Source organism: Phacochoerus africanus, chromosome 2, assembly GCF_016906955.1.
Source record: "Phacochoerus africanus isolate WHEZ1 chromosome 2, ROS_Pafr_v1, whole genome shotgun sequence".
Classification (NCBI taxonomy): Eukaryota; Metazoa; Chordata; class Mammalia; order Artiodactyla; family Suidae; genus Phacochoerus; species Phacochoerus africanus.
Genome location: NC_062545.1, coordinates 152,045,656 through 152,072,995, shown reverse-complemented (window position 1 = coordinate 152,072,995; position 27,340 = coordinate 152,045,656). Strand labels below are relative to the sequence as shown.

At 40.1% G+C, this 27,340-nt stretch overlaps 1 protein-coding gene across 1 annotated transcript in view; it reads right to left on the bottom strand.

Annotated features, from left to right (window-relative positions):
* Positions 1 to 1,336: 1,336 nt before the first annotated feature.
* LOC125119660 (cytochrome b5) overlaps positions 1,337 to 27,340 on the bottom strand; it is a 36,669-nt gene continuing 10,665 nt past the window's right edge. Inside the window, exons 2-5 of the mRNA XM_047766963.1 lie at positions 11,909 to 12,037; positions 10,030 to 10,059; positions 5,868 to 5,902; positions 1,337 to 3,970 (exon numbers count right to left, since the gene is read on the bottom strand). Of these exons, the coding sequence (XP_047622919.1) occupies positions 3,889 to 3,970; positions 5,868 to 5,902; positions 10,030 to 10,059; positions 11,909 to 12,037 (276 nt within the window). The 3' untranslated portion in view covers positions 1,337 to 3,888. The remainder of the gene's footprint in view (positions 3,971 to 5,867; positions 5,903 to 10,029; positions 10,060 to 11,908; positions 12,038 to 27,340) is intronic.

Here is a 27,340-nt window from a genome sequence, read left to right as displayed (position 1 = left end):
CAGTCCTTCTATTTTTCCATCTTAATCCCCACTAGTAGTATCTTACATGGTTTTGACTTTCATTTCCTAATAACTAATGCTTCTGAACATCAATTCATCCATCAGCTTTGTACACCTGTGGAGAGGTGTATATTCAGACCTTTTGTCAATTTTTCAATTAGGTTACTTTTTTTTTTTTTTTTTAAGGGCCACACCTGTAGCACACGGAAGTTCCCAGGTTAGGGGTCAAATCGGAGCTATAGCTGCCAGCCTACACCACAGGCACAGCAATGTCCGATCTGAGCCGTGTCTTCGAACTACACTGCAGGTCAAGGCAATGCTGGATCCTTAACCCACTGAGCAAGGCCAGGGATTGCACCTGCATCCTCATGGATACTAGTCAGGTTTATAACCTCCTGAGCCACAATGCTAACTCCTGGGTTATTCTCTTTTATTTATTGAGTTGTAAGAGTTATTTAAAAGCCTCTCATGAGATTGGCAAATATTTTCTCTCTTCTGTGTGCTGTCTTTTCACTTACTTGTATAATAATTTTAATGATGTTCGGTTTGTCTAGTTCTCCTGTAGCTTATCTTTTGCTATCATTATCTAGGAAATCACTGCCTACTCCAAAATCATAAAGATCTACGCCTGTGTTTTCTTCCAAGATAATTATGAATCTTAATTTGTGTTCTTGAACTGGTGAACTGTGAAAAAACTGTGAAATTAATGCTATTACTTATAAAAATATTAAATATTTCCATCTGACAACTCTCAATTTCTTCCTAAAGAGCTACTGACATGATAAGCATAATCATAAAGGTGAAAAAAATTCATTTAGAAATAAATTAGGTAATGAAACAAGTGTTTTCAAAGTTATTGAACGTTCACCACAGTATGTTATTTAAAATTATTATGGGAATATCAAATCCTTTCTTGTAGAACTTCTAAATTGTTCAGTTATTTCCAGAACTCCCCCATGGCTTCAAGAATATCAAAACAAATAGAATTCTTATCTAAAAAAGGACAACATGCCATCTTAATGGTTTCTTAAATTATTTGGACTAAAGGTAAAACACTGGCAATTGCACATTTTGCATCATTTTTCAGGAGGACCTAGGCTGCAGACACAAGCAAGTTTGCTTCACTGGCCACTTTTTTCTTTAAAGGGAATGGTGACGGTGGAGTCTGCCACAGCTCCACCCTGGGAAGTACAACTGGTTCAAGGCCAACCAGAAACCTTGAGTCAACTTCAGCTTGGTCTTAGAGATTTGAGATACCACCAGATGTAGAGACGACCTGTGGGATCAGAAAGGCCCATCCATACTCTGTAAAACAAAGAGCCTTAAGAAATTCTACTTCCAGACTTCACATAGGCTTTATTTGGTTCACAGTGAATTTCATGACTTGGGACTCTACATCATCAGCCTCAGTCAGAAAAAGGAGAGACTAGGAAAATACCTGGGCCTGAGGCCGGTAGAGAGAAGCAGGAACACAACTGTTACTATTTTCTCCATTTTTTTAGGACTTTCTTAGGCAAATGCATCATTCCCACCCACAACTTGGAAATTTGTTTTCTATCTTGATGGAAATGTTCACATTTGACAATCAAAAAACAAATAAGACTGGCATTTGTTTTAGAATTTACATAATGATTTTGTGATCTCTCAAATTCACAATCATCTGTTGATTGACTGCAAAACATGCCTCCAGATGGAGCCGCTCCTCCCCTCCCCCACTCACTATGTGACTCCCTGGTATCCTTTTCGTTGTTTCTCAAATTTTTACTCCAGGCTTCCTGCATAAAACACTTTCCTCTCCTGTGGCTTCTTCCCCAGTCTGCCCAGCCATTGAGCAACTGAACAGAGCAGATACAGAGGTTCAGCCCCATCCCCACCATATGTCCTCACTTCCATGCCCGCTCCTCCTTATACGGTAAGGCTCGCTGAGAGTAGGGACAACGTGGAAGCCTGCCTTCGCTAATGTGGATGGCACTGCAGTGGACCCTGACCTCTAAGGTAACTCTGTACTATCCCAAGGACCACAGATCCCCACCCTGATATGGGCCAAACTGGGCTCCAGATAAGGTGACCGTGAACACAAGTGCAGCCAGAGCAGAGCAAGATGAGTCTGGAGGCTAGGTCAGCCTCTAAGACACTCATGGAAAGCAAGCTTTCCTCTACGAGATCCAGATGCAAACATCGGCTACACGTGTGGGCTGCTCAGAGGAGTGTGGGTGTGGTGGTCATTTCATTTCAAGCCTCACAAGAACCCAAGGAGCCCCTCCTGTCTGTGGGGCTTGGGTGAGGGTGGGGGGGAGAACAAATGCAGGTGCGCTCACCATGGCACTAACTTCTTGCCTTAAACCCTTTGGTTGTACCATTTCCCAGACACATCTTTCATAATGACGCTAAAAAATCACATCTGGAGTAGTGAACCGACTGAGTTTCCCAGAGAAAGAACTGTGGAACTTTATGTGGAAATCCTTGATACAACAGCATCAAAAAGCAGAATGAAGGAGGTCTCGGGAGTCATTTTTAGTTAGTGACTGACATATCCATCATGACAGTCATGACAGTGTACTACAGCAGAGCCGGCTGACTTGTCTGTAGATGTAACAGAATGCAGAGGGATGTGTGTCGGAGCCAAATCCACCACAAAAGGAGTATTTTGTTTCAGATATATGTTTATTAAAATCTGAACAAAGGATTCCTCTGCCAGGCATTTTCCCACACGACACAGCCACCTGCTCCACCGCCCTCCAACTTCACTCTAACTTCCAGGCAGAGGGTGATATACGTCATTGATTATAAAAATCTATGATGCTCTGTTATTTAGAAAAATTCCTTTCCAATGTGTTATTTCTCTAGAACTCCATGGCTCATCAATCATCTAGCACGCCAATGGACAATCATTGCTAACTATGAAGTACTTCAACTCTATAAAATCATCTCTCAAGTTTCCATATTTAAAGAAAAAAAGCATGAGGCTGAGAAAAATGAAGACAGATGATGAGTCAGTCCACTGGAGCCACACCAGAGTTCCTTATGGCCCATCACCAGAAGCTAAATTTCTTCAAAAATCAGATTCCAAATGTGCCAATGTCTTTCAAATTAGAGAATCAGCATTTCCTTACAGGAGCACATAAACAGTTTTCACCTCTGAAGGAGGAATCTGTAAAACTTTAGAACCTTTGTAACCGAGAACCTCTTTGGAATGACATCTTTTAAGCTGAGAGAAAGGACAGTGGTAATGTTCTCTCACGAGTCACAGGCTTTTTTTGATGTTGCTAGTGTTTTTTAATCAAAGAGATGGAGTCTCTTTTCTCTGTCCTATAGGGCATTTTTCGTTTTTATCATCTATTCAACTTTTCAAGTAGAACAACTATTGGAAATATTTAAGCTATTATTTCTGGGCTTTTCATATTTCCCTTGGGGGGAAAAACTACATTGGAAACATGTAGTACCTGATTATTCAATTAGATGAAACAGCAGAGTAAGAGACTCAAGGATGCCCCTCCTCGCACGAGACAGACAACGCAGGTCTGAGTGATCAGCATATTAAATGACTGCCAAATAATCAGATTTCAAACGTTACAGACAGTTATACACCAAAGAGACAGGCAAATGTGATAGGTTTTAAAAGATTGTGCCCACACTAAGCAAATGATGTAGTGATGGAACATCAAAACAAAGCTGATGAATAAAAAGGCACACTCTAAAAGTTGAAAAGTAGAAAGAATAGAACAGTGCTTTTTGATTTGTTTTGTGACTAATGCAGGAGGAAAAGGAAACAGGTATACTGAAATTATTTTCCAGTGAAGTATTCTGTCAATCAACGCAGTTAATGGTAGCTTCTTTCTCCCTGGACCAGAGCAGTCTTTTCTTCCATTGGCTTCTGAGAGAATGTTTTTAGTTTTCCGATGTGTAGAAGTGATACATCAGGGATACAACCAGTGCTGAGATGGCTGGGATCACCCAGTTGGTCCACCAGCTGGAAAGAAACAGCAGTGATATTTGCATGGTGTTCAAAGCAGGGGACTCAAAATGCTCCTTCTCTTAACCATGAAAGTCACCATAGCATGCTTTTTTATTACCTCTCTAACCTTTTTGGATGAAAAGATAACTCTGAATTGTTAAAAGTGATAGGAGTACAACATATGCCCTCCCTGGTATACTGGCAAACTGCTCTATCCTTCCAGCCTTTGGATGCCACCTAGGAACAATGACATCGAAAGGACATCAACTCTGGGTTATATATCATAAATTGAGAAAAATAAGTATTCCTAACAGGCCTTATTCCAGTTACAGCCTTGAAAATGGCAGTGAATTAAGAACTGGAAGACCAAGTTTCTCATTTCTGGACAGCCACCGGCAAGCTCTACAGCCAAGGGTAAGTAACTGTCCCCTCAGCCATAAAGTTAAGGTGTTGATGCATATGACTACTAAGGTTGCTACTAGCACCACAGCTTGGCATTCTGTGATTCTGTTTAGAAAATCTAATCTTTACAAGTGTGTAGTAGGTTTAATGTGTTAAGAAACAGCATGCCCAGGAGTTCCCATCGTTGGCGCAGTGGAAACAAATCCGACTAGGAACCATGAGGTTGTGGGTTCGATCCCTGGCCTCGCTCAGTGGGTTAAGGATCCAGCATTGCTGTGAACTGTGGTGTAGGTCACAGACGCAGCTTGGATCTGGCATTGCTGTGGCTCTGGTGTAGGCCGGCATCAACAGCTCCAGTTAGACCCTTAGCCTGGGAACCTCCATAAGCCACAGGTGTGGCCCTAAAAAGACAAAAAAGAGAAAAATAAAAATAGAAATAGCATGGCCAAATTACTTCATCTGTGGTCCACAGATGTAAATTCACGAAAATCCCTAATTTATACATTGTTCAGTTCCAATGCACAGAAATTTTGATTTACTATAAGCATAAATGACAGATGACACAAATCAGGTGCAGAGCTAGGAAGATCTTCAATGTCAATATGAAACTATTATTTCTTAGAAAACAGAAATTAATGTATAGGTTTTAGAATCTGAATAAAGATAGGTAACACCTACATATACACATATTTTCTGTCATAAACTTTCTATCCTTTAATATTATTCACATGTTAACCCATTCAAAGATCAAATTCAATATAAAGATTTAAATTTCAAAAAGGATTACAAAGGCAATTTTCATTTTGGCTGGTTTTCAGTTTCCATTTAGAAGGAGACAAGACATTTCAGGAAAAAGCAAGGGCAAATACTTCAGGGAATGTACCAGCAGCCTGTGGCAGTGAAATCTGACAGGGTGAAATAAAATTAGCAGGAGTGTGTGGCTTTGAGCTTGGGTCCAAATATATACATATGACAGTTATACAAGTCAGTATGGTAGAACTGCCAAAGATGGTAATAACAAATAAATCCAGTTCCCAGGATAAGTGATTCAGGCTACACTTAGATTACTGGGTTCAACTTTAGGCCAGCCTAGAAAAGGGACAAGGGAAAAGTGAGCCACACTTAGGGAGATGTAATCATGACAATTTGAGAAAGTGATCACATATCAAATGAGGAAGGAAATGGGATGTTCACCCGGAGCCTGAAAGATGGCTCAGGCCATAGGGCTGACACGGGCAGAGAAGACTCAATTTGTTCTGTTCCTTGAGGTAATGCAGCTGGAGGGCAAGATCTGGGGTCATTCTGAGGAGTGTCCACAGGCTGAGTTGTCTGACGGTTTGGGACGGAAGGCCCTGAGTGGGCTGGGTGCTGCATGGAGATGACCCCTGGCCTTTCCACTGAGAAGGGCTCAGTGGGAACCTGAGCATCAGAGGAAAGAGGCCTCCAGTTCAGCTCTGATTCTAGGAGCCTTCTGATGACAGTAACACTTTAAAAGAAAACTACCACATACCTGGAATTAGATTCAACAGTGGTAATAAGAGTTTCCTGAAATATAAAAGTAAAGTAAGTTAAAGGGAACATCTGAACATTTATTCAATTGCCTAAAACCTGTTTTAAAACAAAAATCATAATAGTGTATTCAACTCAGTCTTTTTATTCAATGTAGTCTTCAAAAAAAAAAGTCAAAAAGGAAAATTACATCATAACCTTTTTTCACTTAAATACCTAATTTCACCATTTTTTCAAAAGAAAAAAAATTTAAGAATGATCTATATTTAAATTACTTAATAATACAACCTAGATAATTTGAAATAAAATGTTAAAAATCAATAGGTTACCTGAAATATTCTGCACACAATAGACATCTAAATACTTTAACACAGAAACTGAACACAGGTATCACTTATACTATACAGAGAACCTATCATTACCTTTATGGAGAGCAGTTTCATTCTTCAAAAGCATAAACAGTCCATAAAACATCATTTATTTCATTAAATCCCACATGAAATAAAAGTGGTACCCAGATTATATTTAAAAGAAAAAAAATGAGTGTCATTTGTAACAGTCTGAACCACCTTTCCTGGGCTTCTTTAACTCTGGTAAGAAAGTTCTAGAAAGACACAGGATGCCTCAGGGGCTGACCTCACATTGTTACCCACCAAGAAACCTCCAGATGCCAGGATCTTTCATCATTATGGCCTGTTTGACCTTCCAGCACTTTCTGAGAGTTGTCCTGTCAGTAACATGGTAATAAACTATGGATGGTTCTGGGAAGATACAAACTTCCCCGAACAGTGGGATAATTAAGGCCTAGTAAGATGTAAGCTTTTCTGGGCTGGAACACCTAAGAAGTGTGCTTTTGCCAGCTCCACACCAGCAAAAGTATTAGTGCGTCAAAGGAAGGTAGCAGACATAAATAAATTAGAGAGTTTTCTCTCCGTAGTTTCCCAAATCACAAGATAAAAAACCATTAGCAAAACAATCAGCGATTTGCAGTGAGGCAAAGCTACACACAGCAAGGCGAGTTAAAGACACTCCCTTGAAAAGGCAGAAACCTTTCAGGGAAGAGCTAAGCAAAGCAGTTGTGAGACCCACCAACCTGGAAACATGGCCTTTAAGATTCCTGACACAGAAGGAGGGAAAAAAATAATAGTTTAAAAAGAAAATTCCACATTCATTATCTTTTTAAGCAACATTAAATCTTAGAGACTACAGGAAGTATTCAGAACTACTACAAGATTAGTTTTCAAATTTTGTAGATGAATAAAATTAACAAGGATTACTAGAAGTAATTGGACAATGCAAAAACATTATTAGAAGAAAGACAATCAGTTCTGAAACAAATACAATTCATTCAAGGTAAATGTTATTGTCACACTAGAAAGCTAAGCCTGAAATAGTAAAGGGAAGGCAAACATAGATCTGTTACATTGTTATACTGTGCACATGCATTTCACCAAACATGCTGACAACTTTGTATGGAAACTTACATGCATTTCACCAAACATGCTGACAACTCTATAGGGAAACTTGGCTGGCCAGCATTCCTTCATTCCCTCATTACCAGGGGTGTGGGAGTTCCCTTAGTGGCTCAGCAGTTAAGGAACCTGACTAGGATCTATGAGGATGTGGGTTCAATCCCTGGCCTCTCTCAGTGAGTTAAGGATATGGCACTGCCGTGATCTGATGCAGCTCGGATCTGGTGTTGCTCTGGCTGTGGCACAGGCTGCTCAGCCACAGCAACCTACAGCTCAGATTTGACCCCTAGCGTGGGAACTTCTATATGCCACAGGTACAGCCCAGCCCTAAATAGCAAAAAAAAAAAAAACCAAACAAAAAAATCCCCCCAAAAAACAGGGGTACAGAGCTTTGCTGGTGTATCATTACTACCAGCAACAATGATCCTCTTAAAGGGCTGAACTTTTTAAAAGATCATATACATTTTTGATTGTTTATTATCTGTGAGGCTCTTAACCCAGGGATGCTTAAGGCAAGTTTGAATCGCCACTTAGTGCTTTAATGAAAAGGAACAGTCTAAGGGGCCTCAGTTGGGCTTCCATATATAACTAACAAATTTGTCAACAAGACTATGGTCTTTATTACAGGCTCCGCCTCCTGTTCACTCCATGATGTTCACTCGTGATCTTGATCTTCAATTTAAGTAGGAAAAGGTGAACAATTAAACCAATACATGATAAGCTATCTATAAATGCATGCAAAGCCCATCAAGCTTTTACAAATCAAAGTCACCTAACTTTTAAGTTCTTTGAACTTAGCCCATTCCTTCATGGGAAAGCTTCCCTCAAATTACTACTGATGGAGTGATGTCTTTCATGCAAAGACTAAAGCCTATAGAGGGTTAAGAGACTTGCAACTATCTGCCAAGTCTGAGGAGGGTGCTAGTCATAGTTACAGTGTGTGACCTTGAACAAGGTCAAAGCTCAGAACAAGGCTGAGCTTCATTGTCTTCACCTCCCCTGGTAGGTCCATGGATCCCTCAAGATACCATGAGAACTAAATCAAGTCACTTTTACAGCGATGCTTTGAAAACTGCAACCACGAAAAGGTGTTTACTGCCACTACAGCTATCCTCCATGTAGGCAAATTTGATAGATGTAGATTTGCTAACTTAAAAATGCATCATCTTTGTGTCTACAGATATCTTAACTTGGCAATTTAACATGTTTCTCTTTGGGCATGTTCAAGCTAATGGTCTTTGGTACACCTTATTTCACAATTCAAATATTTTAAGCAGGTAACATCTCAAAAATTCAGACCATATGGAGTTCCTGTCATGGCTCAGTGGAAACAAATCTAACTAGTATCCATGAGGATGCAGATTCAATCCTTGGCCTTGCTCAGTGGATTAAGGATCCGGCATTGCCATGAGCTGTGGTATAGGTTAGATCCCGCATGGCTATGGCTGTGGTGTACGCCAGCAATTACAGCTCTGATTCGACCCTGGCCTGGGAACCTCCGTATGCCATGGGTGCCACCCTAAAAAGACATACACACACACACACACACACAAATTAGATCATAGCATATGTTTATCAGCTTGTGGATAGATGGATGTTTATACAGATACACAAAACAAAAGAAATCTCTAAGGGCACTCTCTTCTTCTGGTAAACTAGAAGCACAAAAAAGATAACTCTAAAAAAGTAGTCATGTATTTTCTTTCATTGTATTTGCTACAGCCTCTAAGAAAAATGACAGTTTCCTGTCCTGCATTTCTCCAGTTCTGCTCTGAAGTAGGCAAAGTCACTTATGTTCTAAAGGAGAAGAGAGTGTCTCTCAGAGGTAAAGCAGTTATGTAGGAGACCTTAGCTCTAAGTAGTGCTTCTTCCTGGTAGGCATCATAGTTTAGGATATGGTTGGGAACTACATTAGTTCTAAGTTCAGGTAAGAAGCCTTATCAAATCCTTGTCTTACCATAGCTGAATGATATGCACCAGGTTACCAACATACTAAACACCTAACAGGAAAAATTACTTCTTCCCTGACAGACTTTGGAGGAAAAAAAAAAAAAAAAATCACAGAATTTCAGCAGTCCAAAAAGTAACCTCAAAAAAGTTGCTAAGTCATCTAAGTGAGTTAATCAGCACAGAGAGAAGGGCTAGTGAACCAGGACATGAAATTTGCATTATTAGAATTATTTTCCTTTCCTAAGGAAAAATACATTAAAAAGTTATTAAGTAAGTATTAAATTCAACCAACAAACACTTACTGAACACCTATTATGTCCCAGAGATGTGGAGATGAAGTTGACATGGGCAGTGTCCTCAAAAGTTTAAGCATTAAGAATTCTGTTCAGATTTTAAGTTATCTGAAAAGGTTTGTGTCAAACCTTCCAGATGAGACCAGATGAGAAGCACAATGCTACTTATAAAAAGTAGCTCTTCAAAAGGCATCTGTTGATATTTATGATGAAAAAATCATTTTAAGTATTGAGAGTTTTACAAAGAGAATACACATGCTATCCTAATGAAATATAATGACAGGTTAAAACAAGCAATCTGAGCCAACAGGTTACATATTCATCTAACCTAGAAAGACATGTGTTGGCCTCAGCTAAGTATATAACCTTTGCCCTGTAGTTCAACAGGTATGAAATACAGAGAAGATATAACTATAGCCACAGAGATATTGGAGGTGGTCACACTTACCGAAGGCTTGGCAATCTTTGATCTGTCATCCTGCAATCAAAAAAAAAAAAAAACAAAAACAAAACGAGGCACATTGTGAAAAGAAAAGCATCTGCGAAAGAAGAATTTCTAAAGTGCTTGCTTTTATTGAGATTAAAAAAAAATGACTATTCAGTAATCAGCATTTTAGGTTCTATCTAGGTTGTTAAATATACAGTTTGATCCATCTGACTGCACAAATTCATAGCCGATTAAGTGTCAAGAGGTATTTTGATCTGAAGCTCCAAAGTTCAGAATGGCACCCATAATAGTCATATTTCTAGGCTGATCCACAGAATAGCAACCGTGATAGTCATATTTCTATGCTGATCCATACATACATTTGTTAGACTCAGATTCTAATCTGTAATTCAGGAAGCAGCTGAGACCTCACAAGATTCTTCCCTTCTATCCTGTGAAATTCCTTTTAAGGTAGGGGTAGGTGTGGGTGTGGGTGTGTGTGTGTGTGTGTGTGTGTGTGTGCGTGTAATTTGTAGTAACCTCAGTGAATCCCTGCAGTCTCCCAATTGTAGTGAAGTCACAATCTACTCAAATCTCCAGGACAGCCAGTCCAAAATAAAGTGCAGCTAAAGGTCAATCACAGGTAAGCCCAGTTAACAGGCAAAGCAGAAATGCTGTAGTCACAGACTAAAAGCCCACCCACTCTGCTCCCCACAAGCTTTGGAACAGAACAGGATAGAACATTTTAACGTCAAACCTCTTTGATTACCATAAAGCTATTTCACTTTGGTAAAAGATGAAAATGTGTGGGTGAATAAACTTTCTTAAAAAATGAAAATTACTCTCAAAGTTCCATCTCCTACAACCAAAAAAAAAAAAAAAACCAAAAAACCCACCTCCCCACTAGAGGGAAGCTGCTCTAAAACAGATTTCCTACTTTCAGACCTTCCACAGAGACCTACTTCAGCTTTTCCTTCATTCATGGCGTAATCGATCGTACACAATAAAATTTTTCATACGGTTGTTTGTCATATGGTTTCTCAGCATGCTCACTGGGGTGGAGGCTGTTTGCCTACTTTTTCTTGTTAGAGAGCCCACTTCTAGCAGCACCTCCACCCCTTCAGGTTGGCCACTGGTAATGTACCCTGAGCCAGGAAGGGGAAGGAAGGGTACTGGCTTGGAGGAGAGGTCCAGGCTCTCTCTAAAGGTGAGGGGACTCCACCCATCTGCTCCACATTCCAAGTCTGCGTTCATATTCTAGATAACTTCAGGTGACAGAGAAGCAAAGTTATACATGGTCATTTTAAAATTCTGCAGAAAGACCCAAATTCCTATTTCAGCCCTGGGTTAACATAAAAATTAAAACAGGCCTATGTTTTCCCATAGTTAGTCCATGGATTGACACTAAAGATGATGCTCTCCAAGGTCTCAGGTGGAAAAGAATGAGGACCATGTGTGGGTTTTACAGAAGGCAGAGTTTATTCATTTAATATAGCTGATTTTTAAAAAAATTTCTAAATTGTTTTTTAGAAAGCAATCAAAGTAGAAAGGAGTTTCTTTAAAAAAAATATTTTGGTCAAAAACTAAAAAATAAAAGTACCCTGGGTCAATACTTCCACCTTCTAAAATCTGTTGCTCAGGGAAACTTCAGAGTCTGAGGCAAACTGTCACCAGGACATAACCCTGGGTTGAGAGGATTCTGACTCTAAGTGCCAGTGAAAAATGCAACCAGGGAAATGCAAAGAAGTTTCTGGTCAATTTATTTGTGACAAAATGGTGTTCTAAAGTGAGGAGAAATTGTTTTTTGCTTTACTCCTTTACTCCTTTTTCAATTTTGTAATATGAAAGTCTATAGATTTGAGTAAGCCTTAAAGAAAAACAAAGCCCCCAAAGTGCTTACCGGATGCAGCTCCCCAATGATGAACGTTTTGGACAACTCTCGAGCATCTGTGGAGTGTCCAACATCCTCAAAATTTTCAGTAGCATCACCTCCAGCTTGTTCCCTTAAGACTTCTTCCCCACCAGGATGCTGTTGGAAAGATAGATAAAAACATAAATATTTTTCCTAGGCAAATGAGTTAAAAGGAAGTGGCTAATTTACTTAAGCAAAGAGGCTACTCCAGAAGTTACAGATGACAATGTGGGAGTATCACTTGTTCATAGTAACATGGGTGAAAACAACTCCTTTGTATTCAGTTTCCTTCTTGGAAGAGCAGAAAAACTTTCGTCAGTACTAAGATATTCATTTCCCAGTTATTTGCATGGCAGTAAAAGCATTAAGTACACATTTTTAATCCTTTGGGAATGTCCTCTTTGCTCTTCCCAAAAAGTCCTCAAAATCTCAAAAAGCCTTTCTCAATCTTTACTCAATCTATCTTTAATTGAGCCATATACCTTGACCTTTGAGTTCTTCTAAGTGTGACCTTAATACACCTGAGATAATTCATCTTTGAAAAGTGCTCTGTATACCTGTACACAGCAATGTCTAGCAAGGTGGATAGACAGGCGAGCCCCCTGCCTCTTTCACAACTTACTTGCTAGGAGGAAGAAGAAGCAAAGCAAACAGGTGCAGCAGTGACTTGCTAAAGATGCTGCCTAGGGACATACTATTGATAGGGAACAACAGAAGCAAAGAAGAAAAAGCCTAGTTCTACAGAGGAGAGGGAGCTGGAAAGAGCCTCTGTGGAATCAAAGCATTTCAGTGCTCTTAGCTGTTTTAATTGGTACAACCAAGGATGGCTGCTATGCAGGGATGGAGATGGACAAGTCACACATACAGATGAGGACATCTAGAGACTCTGAGGCAAAGGAAAGGGTTCTCAGACAAGGACAAAGACAGTACATGCTTGCTTATATCATCCTAAATACCTCTGCAAAGGAAAAGGCTTTGGCATCTTAGGTCAAACTCACCTTGCCCTTGAGCAAATTACATTGCCTACAGGTGTCCAATAATGCGACAAAACGATTCTCCCCTACATAACTGACTGTGGGCTGCTCTTAATCTCTCCCAGTGATGGAAGACTTAAAAGGCACAAAAGACTGCAGAAGTGTGGACAATCGCTGTTTTAAAATGTTTTTCCTTCTACCTTGTTTAAACATATCTAGTGCTAAAGAAATCTACTTATTTTTTCTCTATTTGTAAAAGTTACCCGTCTATAGTACAGAAATATTGGAAAGCACAAAAAAGAAAATAAAAATCACCTAAATCACCCATAATCTCTACCATCTAGAGAAAGCTGGATACACACACATATGCATATATACATGTATATATATACACACAAGGGAATAATTTTTTTAAAGAAAATTGTGATAATTACCTAATGCATATGGTTTTGTTAAATAAAAAGATTATAATACATGGTACAGAGACAGTATTGCCTAGTGGTTACTACTACTATGTGTAAACTTGGGAAAAATAATGGTACTTATCTTGTACAGTTTTTGAGGATTAAATGTATTAATATGTTAACATAATCAATAAATATTATCCAGCTTTTTATTAAATATTTTCCAATATCACTGAGTATCTTTCCTCAATATGACTTTTCTTTCTTTCTTTCCTTCCTTCCTTCTTTCTTTCCTTTTTTCATTTTTGGCCACCCCAAGACATATGGAGTTTCTGGGCCAGGGATCAGATCTGAGCTGCAAATGCGACTTAAACCACAGCTGTGGCAACATGGGACCCTTAACCCACTGTGTGGAGCCAGGGATCGAACTTGCATCCTAGCACTCCCCAGATACCGCCAATCCTATTGTGCCACATCAGGAACTCCTCAATATGACCTTTTAAATGGCTATATATTGTTATATCCTGTAGGCATTTCCGAACTTATTTAAAAGTCTTCCACTGGGGGCACAGAATATTAGAGTTCACTTCAACATAGGAAGCCATCCTGGGGGTACAGGCTGTTAACTGGCTCATTCTGAAAGCCAACCTGAAGCTCTCCAATGCATCTCCAAGGCTGTGGCAATGGCAAATGTGGTTTGTTAATTCTTGAACAGTCTGTTCATTCATGGGCACAGCCTGAGAAGTACAGAAGCAACAACGTGGGAGACACAAAATGACTAATTTACTCAGTACCCACAAATAAGTAAATTCAGACTATTGTTCTTTCTTTCTGTTTGGGTGGCTTCACTCATGAGTTCCTTAACTTTTGGTTCCTGTTAAGGATACATAATCACAGACAAACCTCCCAGAGTAAATCATTATTTTCTAATTATGGCCTATCTTGAAAGGAAAATTTCAAATGAGGTTAAAAACATAGATCATTTTTAAACAATCATAAAATTATACAAGTTTAAAAAATATAGAATTTGATATTTAAAGTGCTAAAATGGAGAAAGTAAACACTCTGTTTCATAGGTAGCAACACAACAGTCTTCACCTAAAAAGTACAACTTCTCAACTTAATTTCCTTTTTTTGTCTTGTGTCTTTTTAGGGCCGCACCCATGGCATATGGAGATTCCCAGACTAAGGGTCAAATAGGAGCAGTAGCCACCAGCCTACACCACAGCCACAGCAAAGCGGGATCCAAGCCACATCTGCAACCTACACTGCAGCTCATGGCAACACTGGATCTTTAACCCACTGAGCAAGGCCAGGGATCGAACTCGAATCCTCATGGATACGAGTCAGGTTCGTTAACCACTAAACCCCAACAGGAACTCCTCAACTTAATTTCTTTTCAAGCACAATAAACAAAATATATGTGTCTACAAGTATGTATGCAAGCATGCATTCTGCGTGCATGCATATGCATTATGCATGTGTATGCATGCATGTACGTATCTATTTATGATTGAGACCCCTGCCTAAACCATTTACAAGGCAGTTTTCTAAGGAAAAAGAGAATGAAACATCTCAGGTTATACTACTGTTTAAGAAAAAATACAGTATAAATGAATTCATCCTAAAATACTTCTGCCCTACCTTAAGGATTTTTTAAACAATTAGTTAAAAAAAAAGCCTAACAATTGATTTTTTTGAACAAAATAATTCCAAGTCTCAATAAGACAATAAAAAATATGAGACTAGTTTCTTATGTGCAGGAAAGACAGAAAGAAACACATTGCCAAATAAATCAAGTATAAATCATGATGGTGTGGACCTGGGCAATTCATCCTGTCACTGCCCTCACTCATGAGCAAGTTTATGCTGCAGTTTTAATAAGCAGCTATCACATTTGAAAACTAGAGGAAATGTTCTACCTGCTGGCATCTGAAAGTGACAAAGAAAACTGGGAATGCTAGTGTTTGGCACCATTGTGGTTATTCCCATAGATGGTCTATGCTTGCCACTTATGTCCATAAACTCTCTGGAAACATACTACTATCTTTGGGGTACATTACAGAATTTGGGGTAGCCCAAAGAAAAGGCAAAGCCTTGAAAAAGGAAAGTGGTAGAACAGGCAAGCAAAATTATCTGCAGATTTTCTGAAACATTAAGGAAAAGACCAAAATGCTTAGTCACAGGCAAAACCAGAAGTAACAGAAAGAGTTGAATTTCTCCCAAAGAGTCGAATTTCTTCCAAAGAGTCGAACTTCTCCCAAAGAGTCTGAGTCAAACTTTGGTGAAATCTCTATCAGAAATCTGTGCTGGTAAAGTACCACTCACTGGGACCTCTGTTCATCCCACCATGAATAGGCAGTCAGTTGCTCTAGAGCCCAGAAAGAGCTGGAGGGAACGTCAGGGGTGACAACAAGGAGCACCCAGGAAGCACAAAATGGGGGTAGCAATGGCAAAACAAGCAATTCCCACAAGAGCCATCCTTGTATCATAAAATTTGCCATTTCTCCAGAGGAAGATTCCATTTTCCATTGGCTTTATTATGTGCTGAATCACTCCACATACACATGAGTGTCTCTATGTGCCAGACACTAAGGTGTGCCAGGTACAAGAGGAAAGGCAGTCACAGCTCTCACCCTTGGGGGATTTACAGTCCACTAGGGCTCCAACAGCAATACTCCATGGCTACATAACTGCAAATGAAAATCAACTTTGTGAAACTAAAGAGCATGATACCATGAAGAACATAACCTTGAAGACTCAGGAATGGCTTCGCTGAGTGGGAGTCAAAGTTAAGGAGGGCAGACACCAAATACTTGAAGGTCCTGTGGTGGAGGGAGTGTGGCGAGTTCAGGAAGAGAGGGAGCAGGCGCTGTGGGAAGGAGAAAGGGAAGGCTGGAGGGAGGGGCGTGCACACAAGGCTCACAGCCTTTTCAGGGATTCCAACCTTTATCCTGTGAGCAATGAGGAGCCATGGAAGGGCTCCAAGAAGGAAAATGACAAAATCAGATTTAGTTTTAAAAAGATAACTTGGTCTTCAGAGTGGACAATAAATATGAGTAGGGGAGGGTCTGGGGAAGTCATTACAATAATCTAAGCAAGAGATGATGGTAGCGTAGGGCAGGCTAGTGGCAACGTGGATTGAAGAGCGAATGGCAGGACTTCTGTCAGAGTGAATGGATGGGAGACAAGATAAGACACTGCATGATGATGCAGATTTTTGGCCTGTACCATCGAATGGGTGATGGTGCCAACTTCTGGGAATGGATCATGGAAGGAAACCAGGTGTAGGGGGTAGGAAACCTGGCTTAGGGGGTAGGAAACCTGGTTCATAGAGCACCTCCCCCACATACTCACTATGTTCAAATATCCGTGAGCCAATAACTCCCTGTCTGCTTCTATGAAATCTCCTCTTAGTATAAGGTCCTCAATTCCCACCTTGCACTGACAGCATATGAGAATCCCCAGATACAAACCAGAAAATTCCAATAAAATAACTAGAAATGGCTTTTAACTTTTGCCATCTTTTTGCATTTAAGGGTTATTTGCAGGAAAATAAACAGGAAATAAATTTTAAAGGGTTAAAGACTGACATAATCCGTAATTCAGGAGACACCTCTATCCATTCCTAAGGGTACTTTCAGGAAGACACAGTAAATACTTATGGTATAAACTGAATGGTGGCTAAAATGGTCCTAAAATTGCAACTGGCTTTCTACTGCTCACGGCATAAATGCTTTCAGCAAAGCTGGCACAGTGGATCTCTTTTCCTTGAAGTGCTTTCTTCACATGGATTCCAATACAACAGATTCTTCTAGTTTCCCTTCACCCTCACTGGCCACTCCTAATCTTCTCCAGTCCTGGTGCTCTCTTATTCTACCTGTACTAGCTCTCCTGATGATGTTACCTGGTCTCCAACCCAGAATACTATCTGTTCTCTAATGAGTGCAGTTCATGAGACATCCCCTGAGCTCCTGACTCCTTCTACATGCGAGAGCCTATTCACCCATTCACTCAATGTTTAGTGCATGTCCCAAATGTAACATACCAAATGGAACTTTTACATCTTGTGCATGGACAATCACAACTATCCCTAACTAGTCTCAGGCTCCCTCTCAATCCTTCTCATAATCCACTTTCCTTACCCCGTCATGCAATGAGGATTTTCAGGAGTAAGCTTAGTCTGAACTAAGCTGGCTGGTCATAGTGGAAGTGAGAGAGGTAACAGGTAAAGTAGAAAAGCAAAACAGACATGTCTAGTGACAGACTTAAGATGACAGGTCCCCACATTTGTAAATATCCAAAGTCTCACCCCTTCCTATAAGGGTCTCATATGAGTTCCAGCCACACAGTCTTCTGACAGGCCCCCAGATGTGTCAAATCGCTCCCCATCTCAGAACCCTCATGCCTGCCTCTGGCCTGGAATGCTCTTCTCCCAAGCCTTTATGGGATTTCATCTGTCCCCTCATTTATCTCTGCTCAAATGTTGGCTTTTCAGAGCCCTTCGCTGATCTGCCTGTCCAGAAAAGTCTGTCCCACCCCCACAAAATGGTCTCTATCCCCTCCCTGTATCTTCCTTCATAGCACTTAGCACTCCTGAAGTTCTACTTGCATCAATCTCTTTGTAAGATTCATGAGGACAGAGACTTTGGTCTGCTTTGCTCATCACTGCTGCCCAGTACCTAGTTCCATGCCTGGCACATAGCAAATACAAAAAAAAATTTAAGTAATTTTGGATAAATAAAGGATTTAAGTACAAATGATTAACCAATGGTTTTAGAACTAGTATATACAACCAGTTAAGTGACTGATGATGACCTTCTCATTCCAAGTGTTCTGATTCACACCCCTCTCCTTCTCCTGAACTATAAAGTTCTTACCATTCAGGAACCATGTAATTTCATATTCAACTGGTGTGTAATTCATTATATCAAAATATTTACTATCTTCTATATGCAAAGCATTGTGCGGGACACATGAAAGTACATGAAAAATTGACATGATTTGATCCTGAAGAAGCAAGAAATTAATTTGAGGTTAAAGAAATCACACTGAAAAGGCCTTGGTCTTCACTGATAACAGCCTCAGTTTTCACTACTCATGAGTGACTCAAGAGGTCCTAAACATACTAACATGCAGCACTGCTGAAGCAAGAACTTTAATCACTTTCCTAAGGGCAAAAGGGAAAGTGTATCCCTTAGCTACTGTGAGTGCTGCCCCAGCATTCCTATCACACAACAATTTGATCATTCTCAACTTATTTTTGATGCAGTATCTACTACTGTGATAAAAGCTTTGGGGTTTTTTTTTGACAAATGGCTCTTTAAAAAGTCACCTTTTGGTGATGAAAGTAAAGACAAAGTCAAGTATAATAAAGCAATGGTTTTGTTGCCAGACATTCAAAACTTGGTTCCCAGAAATATGTGATTTCAGAAATGGCTTATAATTGTGTGTAAATGATTCCACAAATGACTGGTCTGTATAGAAACAAACAATAAAAATGTGGCACCTTCACAAAACCTGCTCTAGTTAAGTGCTCCAAATCTGCATAGTCCTAGAACTTTTGGCAATGATGGAAATAGTCTATACTTAAATGGTGCAATATTGTGGCCACGAGTCACAACTGGCTACCGAACACTTGAAATTGGGCTGAGAAACAATGTAAACTTTATTAAGTTTAACTAGCCGTTTTTGTCTACTAGCTACCATATTGAAAAGTGTACCTATGGACAATGACATTTTTCAAGAGACAGAGACAACTTAGGTGAAAACTAAAAAGGCATTTCATTTGCACAGACATTTACTGTGGGTGTGTGAATAAAGGTGAGCCTGGTATACTGAGAAGGGTGCTCCTTTGTGTGGTGTGATGATGAAAGAAGCTGCAGGCGACCACACAGCTTTGGTAGTACCTCCTTTCAAGATGAGGAAGCCTGCAGTTAAGGGTCACTGTTAGAACAAGAGTTTAACACAAACCAAACTGCTTTTGTTAACAGACTTATCCAAGGAGAGGCCACTATAAAAGTTGAAGACAGTTCAGACCAAACTGCTCTTCTGTGTGGCAGGTTTTAGGATCAAGCCTGACCTCTTTTACCATTTTACCAACCCTTGGGGCATTACAGGGTGAGAGTAAGATGTTCTTGTCTGTTTAATGACAGGGCAATAAAAGCTAGCATGCTATAGAGTACATCACTCTGGTTTCTATTATTTTAACATAAATGTTTTATGGCTTTAGCCTTCCTTTTACACTCTCTAAAGAACTGAAGTGGTCTCTTAGGCTTTTCAGTTACACCTCATTTAACATAGGAAATTCAGTTGTTACTGTACCTGCGCATTTGAAAATTTATCAAAGTCAAAGGTCTGCCAAATACATACAAATGTGAGAGGAACACAAATAAGGCAGAAAACAAAAAGTTTTAAGTGAATTTCAAAGTTTAAGGAGAAGACAGGTCATTCCAGTTGGAGTATAGGTAACAAAGGAACCCTCAATATGGCAACATGACAAATGACTGACAGGAAAGAGAGGTCGCCCATTTAATTGGTCACCCCCAATTAATGATGCTCACAGAACTTGCATGGTACTCAATGATCTAAAAGGTGTATCACGTGTTTTCCAAAAAAATGTAAGAACTCAAAAAAAAAAAAGAAAGAGAGAAAGAAAAATATTACAAACTTGATAAATTTTTCTTCACTGGGCTCCAAATAGCCACACTGAATTAAGCAATATTTACAGGCCTTTGGACAATGCTAACAAACAGAAACAAGCCCAGATTCTCACTTCATCTTTTTACTTTAATTGAAGTATTTGATTTACAATGTTGTGTTACTTTAGGTACCTCACCTTCAATTAATAAGTATCATCCCAGTGTTTTCAGGTAAACACTGTTGAGTTACCTGCTGTGAAAAATCCATACACTTAAACCCAATGACCGATATGTCACCCTTCACTTACGAAGCTGGCCTAGCCATGAGCCCTCTCACTCTACCTCTTTCCAAATACATCCTACTAGTAAAAATTTGCTTTAATCTGAAAAACACTCAGTGCAGGTGGAGTTCAAGTGCTCTCAGGATTGCCTCCTTCAGGAGAGATACCAGTTATCAGGGTTAACCCCACACTCACAGTCTCCCCTCAGAGACCATATGATAAGCTTCACTCACAACCAAGTTCCAAGAATCTTACCAAGAAGACACGTGGCCCATTTAAAGCTATGGGGCTTAATGGTTTATCCCCTATATCAGTGCAAAGAAGAACATGACCCCAAACTGATGAGCAATGCTTCCATGGCCCATCAATGTCACACTAGCACTGTTCAAGAGATGAAGGCCAGTCCTGAGGAGGTCTTCTTAGTGTACCTACCTCACCCTATGACCCCTGGATACTCTCCACTTCAGGAACAACCAGTAGTGAGAGAGAAACATACAACACCACACACAACATGTAACCTTTCTCAAATAAAAACAAGAGTCCAGGAGTTCCCGTCGTGGCACAGTGGTTAACGAATCCGACTAAGAACCATGAGGTTGCAGGTTCGGTCCCTGCCCTTGCTCAGTGGGTTAATGATCTGGCGTTGCCGTGAACTGTGGTGTAGGTTGCAGACACGGCTCGGATCCTGCATTGCTGTGGCTCAGGCGTGGGCCGGTGGCTGCAGCTCTGATTAGACCCCTAGCCTGGGAACCTCCATATGTCGCGGGAGCAGCCCAAGAAATGGCAAAAAGACAAAAAAAAAAACCAAGAGTCCAAATTCCCAAATATGGGGGGAAAAATAAAATCAGGATAAAACAGCATAAGGTGCTTTACCAGAGCACAACAGTGCAAAGATATCAGGGTTCAGGAATAGAATAAGTACAATCAATGAAGGCGAGGTCTTAGATCATTTTCATATGTTATGAGGCCAAGAATTCTAAAATCATAAAGTCTTTTTATGTTAAAATCAACATAAAAAGGGTGATGTCGCAAATGCTTCTTAGAATGAAGCCAAAGAGAAAAAATGTTAAAGGAATAAATGCGATGTTAAGAGATTCTACTAGATAATTTTTTTTAATTATAGGAAAATTATACTTCATATTTAATATTACAGTAAATATTAGTAATAATACACTAAAATGGATCTATAAAAGCCAGGAAAATAAAAATGATAAACTTAGATGCCCCTCCTGATACAGATGCTTTCAATAAATAAATTCTTAATAAGAAGGCAATAATCTTAATCAGAAAGAAAATGTTGTAGGTAAAATCAAAATGTTGAATCACTCTAGATTCAAATATTCAGTCTACAACTACTATTAATTCAGAAACTGATTATCAAGTGAAAATACTCTCCAGGTCCATCCTGAGTTTCTACTGTTTGCTTCTACGGCCATTAACAGTTCCTTAGATTCTCTACCCAGAAAATAAAAATGGGTCTACATTATATTTTTGGAATTATTTTTGCTAGTTATGTTTCTCTTTAATGCAAATAATTTCATAAATGAAATACTCTTAGGCTTGACACAGAAAAATATGCTTGCTTAGTCTTTGAACTTAACTCCCAGAATTCCTGCATTTTAGTGGCTTTGGAAAAACAAATTATAAAATTTCAAAGTCAAAGGTTAAAAGGTCTTGTTTGTGTAAAAAAGAAAGGCTTACATTCTTATAAATAAACCCAAGAGCATTTCTCATCAAGTTCATGGCTCTGGTCAAACCGGCCTTTCCCTTTCTAATTCCTCAACCCATTCTTAACCATCTTATATACCACTGCTAGAATATTCATCCTCAAATTTTTTGACCCTTCCACCTCCCCACTTAAACTTTTAGCTGGGAAACAGTAACCTAAAATACATTTTCTCAGCTTCACTTGCAGCTGAGTGGGCCACATGGTTAAATTCTGACTAATGGAATGTGAGTAGACATGTCAGGAGAACCTTTCAGAATTCTCCCTTCAGAGTGGTGTGCCCCTTTCCCATTTCTCTTCATCCCTCGCTTCATCCTGCTGTGTGGAATGGAAAGGTTGCCTTTGAACATGAAGATGAGGGGCAGACCCTGGGGATGGATGAAAAAAAGCTAGAAGAGTAGGCCCTTGAGGGCCTGATGAAACGCAACTAGCACGCCAGACTTGGAATGCAAAGCTCATCTCTTTATGACAGATGAATAATTGCCTTGTTCAAGCATGGTTATTTGGGGGTTCTTCTGAGCTTAATTCTAATTACTACATGAATCATTTGGTCAAGAAATACCATGTGCCAGGCACTGTATTAAAGTCCTGAACACATAAAAGACATGGATAAATATAACTCTGAGTGTCAAGAAACTTAAAACCAAATTAGGACAATGCTCATCATGTACATTAAACAATCAGAGAAATATTAAGGGACCATCTCAACTGTTGACTGAACCAAGTAGAAGCCTCGAACAGTAGGAGCTTCTTAAAAAAATAATTTAGGTTGTTTTAGTAGAGTTAGGATTTAGATAAAGTGGATAAAGATGAATAAGCTCAAGAAGAATAAGAGCATGAATGAAAGCCTGATGGCTGAAATACACATGGTGTACTTGGGTTGCATGAAGAGGTGAGTGTAATTAAAGTAAAATATGTGAGGCTGTGTGATGGTTCATTTTATGTGTCAGCTTGACTGGGGCCCAGGGATATCTGGATGAAACGTTATTTCTGGGTGTGTCTGGGAGGGTATTTGAGGATGAGATGAGCATTAGAATCAGTGGACTCAGCAGAGCAGATGGCCCTCTCCAATGTGGAAGGGCACCATCCAATCCACAGAGAACTTGAACAGAGCAAAAGGGGAGGAAGGAGGAATCCACTCCTGTTTTCCTGTCACTCTTGAGCTGGGACATCCCATCTCTTCTTCTCCTGCCCTCAGACTGGGATTTACACCATTGGCTTCTCTAGTTCTCAGGCCTTCAAACTCAGACAATCACTCCGCCAGCTTTTCTGGAGCTCCGGCTTGCAGATGGCAGACTGGGGGACTTATCGCCCTCCATCACTATCGGAGCCAATTCCTTAAAATAAATTTGTCATACATATAAAGTATGTGTAAGTCTTTCCTATTGGTTCTGTTTTCCTGGAGAATCCTAGTTCAGGCAGGAAGGTTAGAATGCACCAAATTATGTAGGGTCTTCAGAACCTGTGTGAAGTGGCAGAAGAGGACCAAGTGGGTTCTGGAAGAGCAGAATGACAAGACAAAATGCTGAACAAGCCTATCACGGTTAGAACAGAGGGCTCAAAATGCAAATACGCAGAGCACCTCTGCAGACATACCATGGGCAGCATAGTTCAGGCCTCTCCAAACCCCTCTCTTCCCCTCTTACCTATCCACAGGCTCTAGCCTTAATAAGAAACCACTCTCAGCTTTCCGAAAGTCCAGCCATCCTCTACTTCTTTTGTGAGCATCGCATCAAAAGCTTTGTAAAACTCAGCTGGAGATCTTAGCACAAAAGTGTAGGCTGAAAGCTAAAATCTTGTAAGTTCAGAGATCTAATATCCTAAAATTCACAGACAGAGAAACTGGGATCCAGAGAAATTAAGCCCAATGTCATACTAATGGTTCATGGTGGAGCAGGACCAGAATTCTGGGGTCTTATAGTTTAACCTTCCCTCCCTTTTTCAAATGGGCAAATTAAATGGCCATGTTCTTGTTTTTGAACAAAGCGACTTTGATGCCTTAAAAATAAAGTTTCTTCAAACATTTCTCTTTTGGGACCTTGTGGGGGAAGCTCTCTCACTTCTAGACCCCAAGAAATATTGCTATTTGCTCTGCTTCCCTGGGTCTTACCAACTAAGGAAGATTCAGAGTACACACATGGTTCTGTCTGGCTCTGTCTGTGAGGCTATCCCCCTCAAAAAAACCCAGACGGGTATGCAGAACTACATTGCAGTATCGCAATACATGTCAGGTCAAGGTCATTCCATCCGAGGTCTTGCTTAACTGAGCAAAAACAAACAATAACTACAGAAAAACCCTTTCACTTAAATGTAATGTTATGTGGACTCAAAGCCCACCAGTTCTAGAGTTTTAAATAGGATCTTTCAATCCAAACACTTAACACAGACAAAAAAGATAGCACAATCAGAGTGTCCATAAGCAATGACTTGGCAAAAAAAAATTTATTTAAAGAGATTATCTTCAATAGTTAGGCCAAAAAATGAAAACAACTGTTTGGAGTACAAACAATTTACATAGAATTTAGAAAAAAGAATAAGATAGGTGAATTTTCCCATCATTTCTAGATGCTGATTTTCTGAGAAGGAAAAGGGTGATGGCCTCAAAGCAGGTTGGGTTCCTTAGACTTCTGCTCTGCTCGGCCTCCCTGTGGACGTGGTGGAGGAACTGGCGCCTGTGTCTGCACTGCCTCAGGGCTTTCTGTATACCTTCCCAATGAACACTAATGCTTAGGGACCAGAGACTCACAGGCACCATCTGAATTACTTCTCTCCATTTCACCATGAAGACGAAGGGATGAAATATAAAACAAGGCCCACCTTTGCATTCACCCAGATGGCTTATGAGACCCACCTGCTCACTTAAAACATCTGCTTGGTTGTTTTCCAAGATAGGTAAGTCATGGCCCTTGTGCTCAGGGAGTTACAGTCTAGTGACATAAAGATAAGCTGTAGCTAAACATATAAGCACGGGTGAGAGCCACAACACAACAGAGGAGGGATGACCTCCCCTCCTGGGAGTCAGAGGCAAGAAGGGACTGGAGTCACTCGGACCCCAGTATGAAAGCTTCAGTGGTTTATTCACAGGTGAAAGGAGTGGGAGGATATTCTACACAGAGGAAAGGGACAACACAAAGGCCCAGAGGCAGAGACACAATGGTACGCTGGAGGCACTTGCAGGCACTGTAAATAACTGATTTTACTTTAATAAAAATGCATTGTTTGATAATCTTTTCACTTGTTTTTGTTACTGGATTAGGAGAGGCAGTTAGAAAGGAGAATTAAGCACATGTCATCTCTCAATTACTTTATAAGTAACCCTCTCCCATATTGCTTATCAGAATGCTAAGTTATACCCCTCGTAATCATGTGTTTGGCCACAAGCCCCTTCATATTTGTTACAGTTTGTTTTCCAGGTGCCACGGCTTCTACGTCCAGGCAACATCTATGTTCATCTGTGTTACAGAAGAAGCCCAGGTTTGGAAGCAGAGGAGCCTGAATTCAAGGTCTGGCTCTGTCGCATCCTGCAGAGCAACCCAGGAAGGTACTAGATCTTCCTGAGCTTACATTTCTCCATAATTAAATACCTCTCCCACCCTAAACTACAGAGAAGATTGAATGATATAATTAGTAGAATGTTTGGCCTGTAATAGATGTTCAAGTAATATCAATTTAGTTCCCTTTCACCACCCTCGTTCAGTACTGCCAGAAAGTAGTACTGAGCCTCAGACAGAACCCCACATGGTATCTGGTCCCTGTAAACTGATGAAGCCAAGTCCAGAAGCAAACTCAAAACCCCAAGGGACCCCTTCTTTCCACAATGCCCTTCATCTTCAATAGATCTCTGTGGCTCAATCCTACCAAGCCACAGAGCCAAACGACAACATATTGTAAGGATAAAGAAAACAACATACTGAAAACAACATATTGTAAAGACAAAGAATTTCTATATGAAATAACTTTTCAAAGTCATCAGATTGAGAACTGCTAATACAGCTGTGAGCCATTAACTATCCTGCAGAATGCTGTTAAAATTTTCTCTCTTTGAAAAACAGAGAAGCAAAATTATTCTTGGCTCTTGAGTTGAGACAGTAAATATTTGGCCTAAAATATTGAACGAAGCAAAGGTAATTTTGCATTTAGTCAGTATGCCCTAACCAATATTTTTAATTCTACCATCACTAAACTTGTCTCATTAGGTAAAATAAGTGAATTGATTGGAGACATAACTATTCCTCTGATCTCTGAAGGGAACGTAAGTCCCCAGTTGAGAGGTAGGTAATGACCATGGGGTAAAGGGAAAGGGCAGGGACAGGGCCACCTCTGAGGGACAAGAAAAGCAAGGGACAATGAAGCCAGGAGAGGTGTTGGAACACACACTACTTGCCTTGTGACCCAACTCAACCCAATGTTCCTCATAAAAACAAGCAAAGTCACAAAATTGAGGGTGCAGTGGCAGACAGGTTATGATCTTAAGAGGGGCTATTCCTCGGTCTGCTCTAGGATCCATCTTGAATTAGAATGGCCAAGAGATGAGAGGACAAGGACAGGCTATAATTTGAGACTGAGGGCAGAAGGAAAGGAGAATTGAGGGTAGAACCAGTCCTCTCCTTTGTTTTTTTTCCCTCAACACCATTAGGCCTATTTTTCCTTCTATAGCTGGTATTAAGAATTAAAAAATTGGCTAAAACAGACAACTGGAGGCAAGAGAGAAATAAAACAAGCTATAAGGAAATTATTCAAGCTGGCCGAAAAGCCATTCTGCATGCATTTTCTAATATTTTATACTAATAAACTTTTACTTATTCACTCAATAAACAACTATTTTTATTGAGTCTCTTCTTTGTGCCAGCATTGTTCCCGAGCTGGGATATATCAGGGAATACAGCAGAAAAAAATCCTGCACTCAGAAAATACATTCCAGTGAAGGGAGGCAGATAAGCAATAAACATGATAAACAGGTTACACATTCTGTTAGAAGGTGATATGTGCTATAGGAAAAAGAAAACACAAAGCAGAGTGGTGGGGTCAGGAGTGCAGGGGGGTGGGGAAACTTCCAACTGTAAATGGGGGTGATCAGAAGAGGCCCTGTTGAGAAAGTGAAGGAGGGAGCATGCTGATATCCGGAAGGATAACCTTCCAGTGCAAGGGCTGATGGTGGGAGGGTTCCTGGTATGTCTGTAGGGCAAGGGCACCAGCATGCCTGACGCAGGACATGCAGGGATGAGATATCAGAGGTAGAATTAGATGGAACAACATACCAAGTGACGTGGGACCTTGTAGCTAGCTGCCTTAAAGGCTTGGCTTCAGCCACAAAAGAGAGGGATCTGATAAAGATGCTTTTTGTTTTAACTCTTTATATTGAAAACAGCTGCAGAGAGGTGCCATGTATCTATC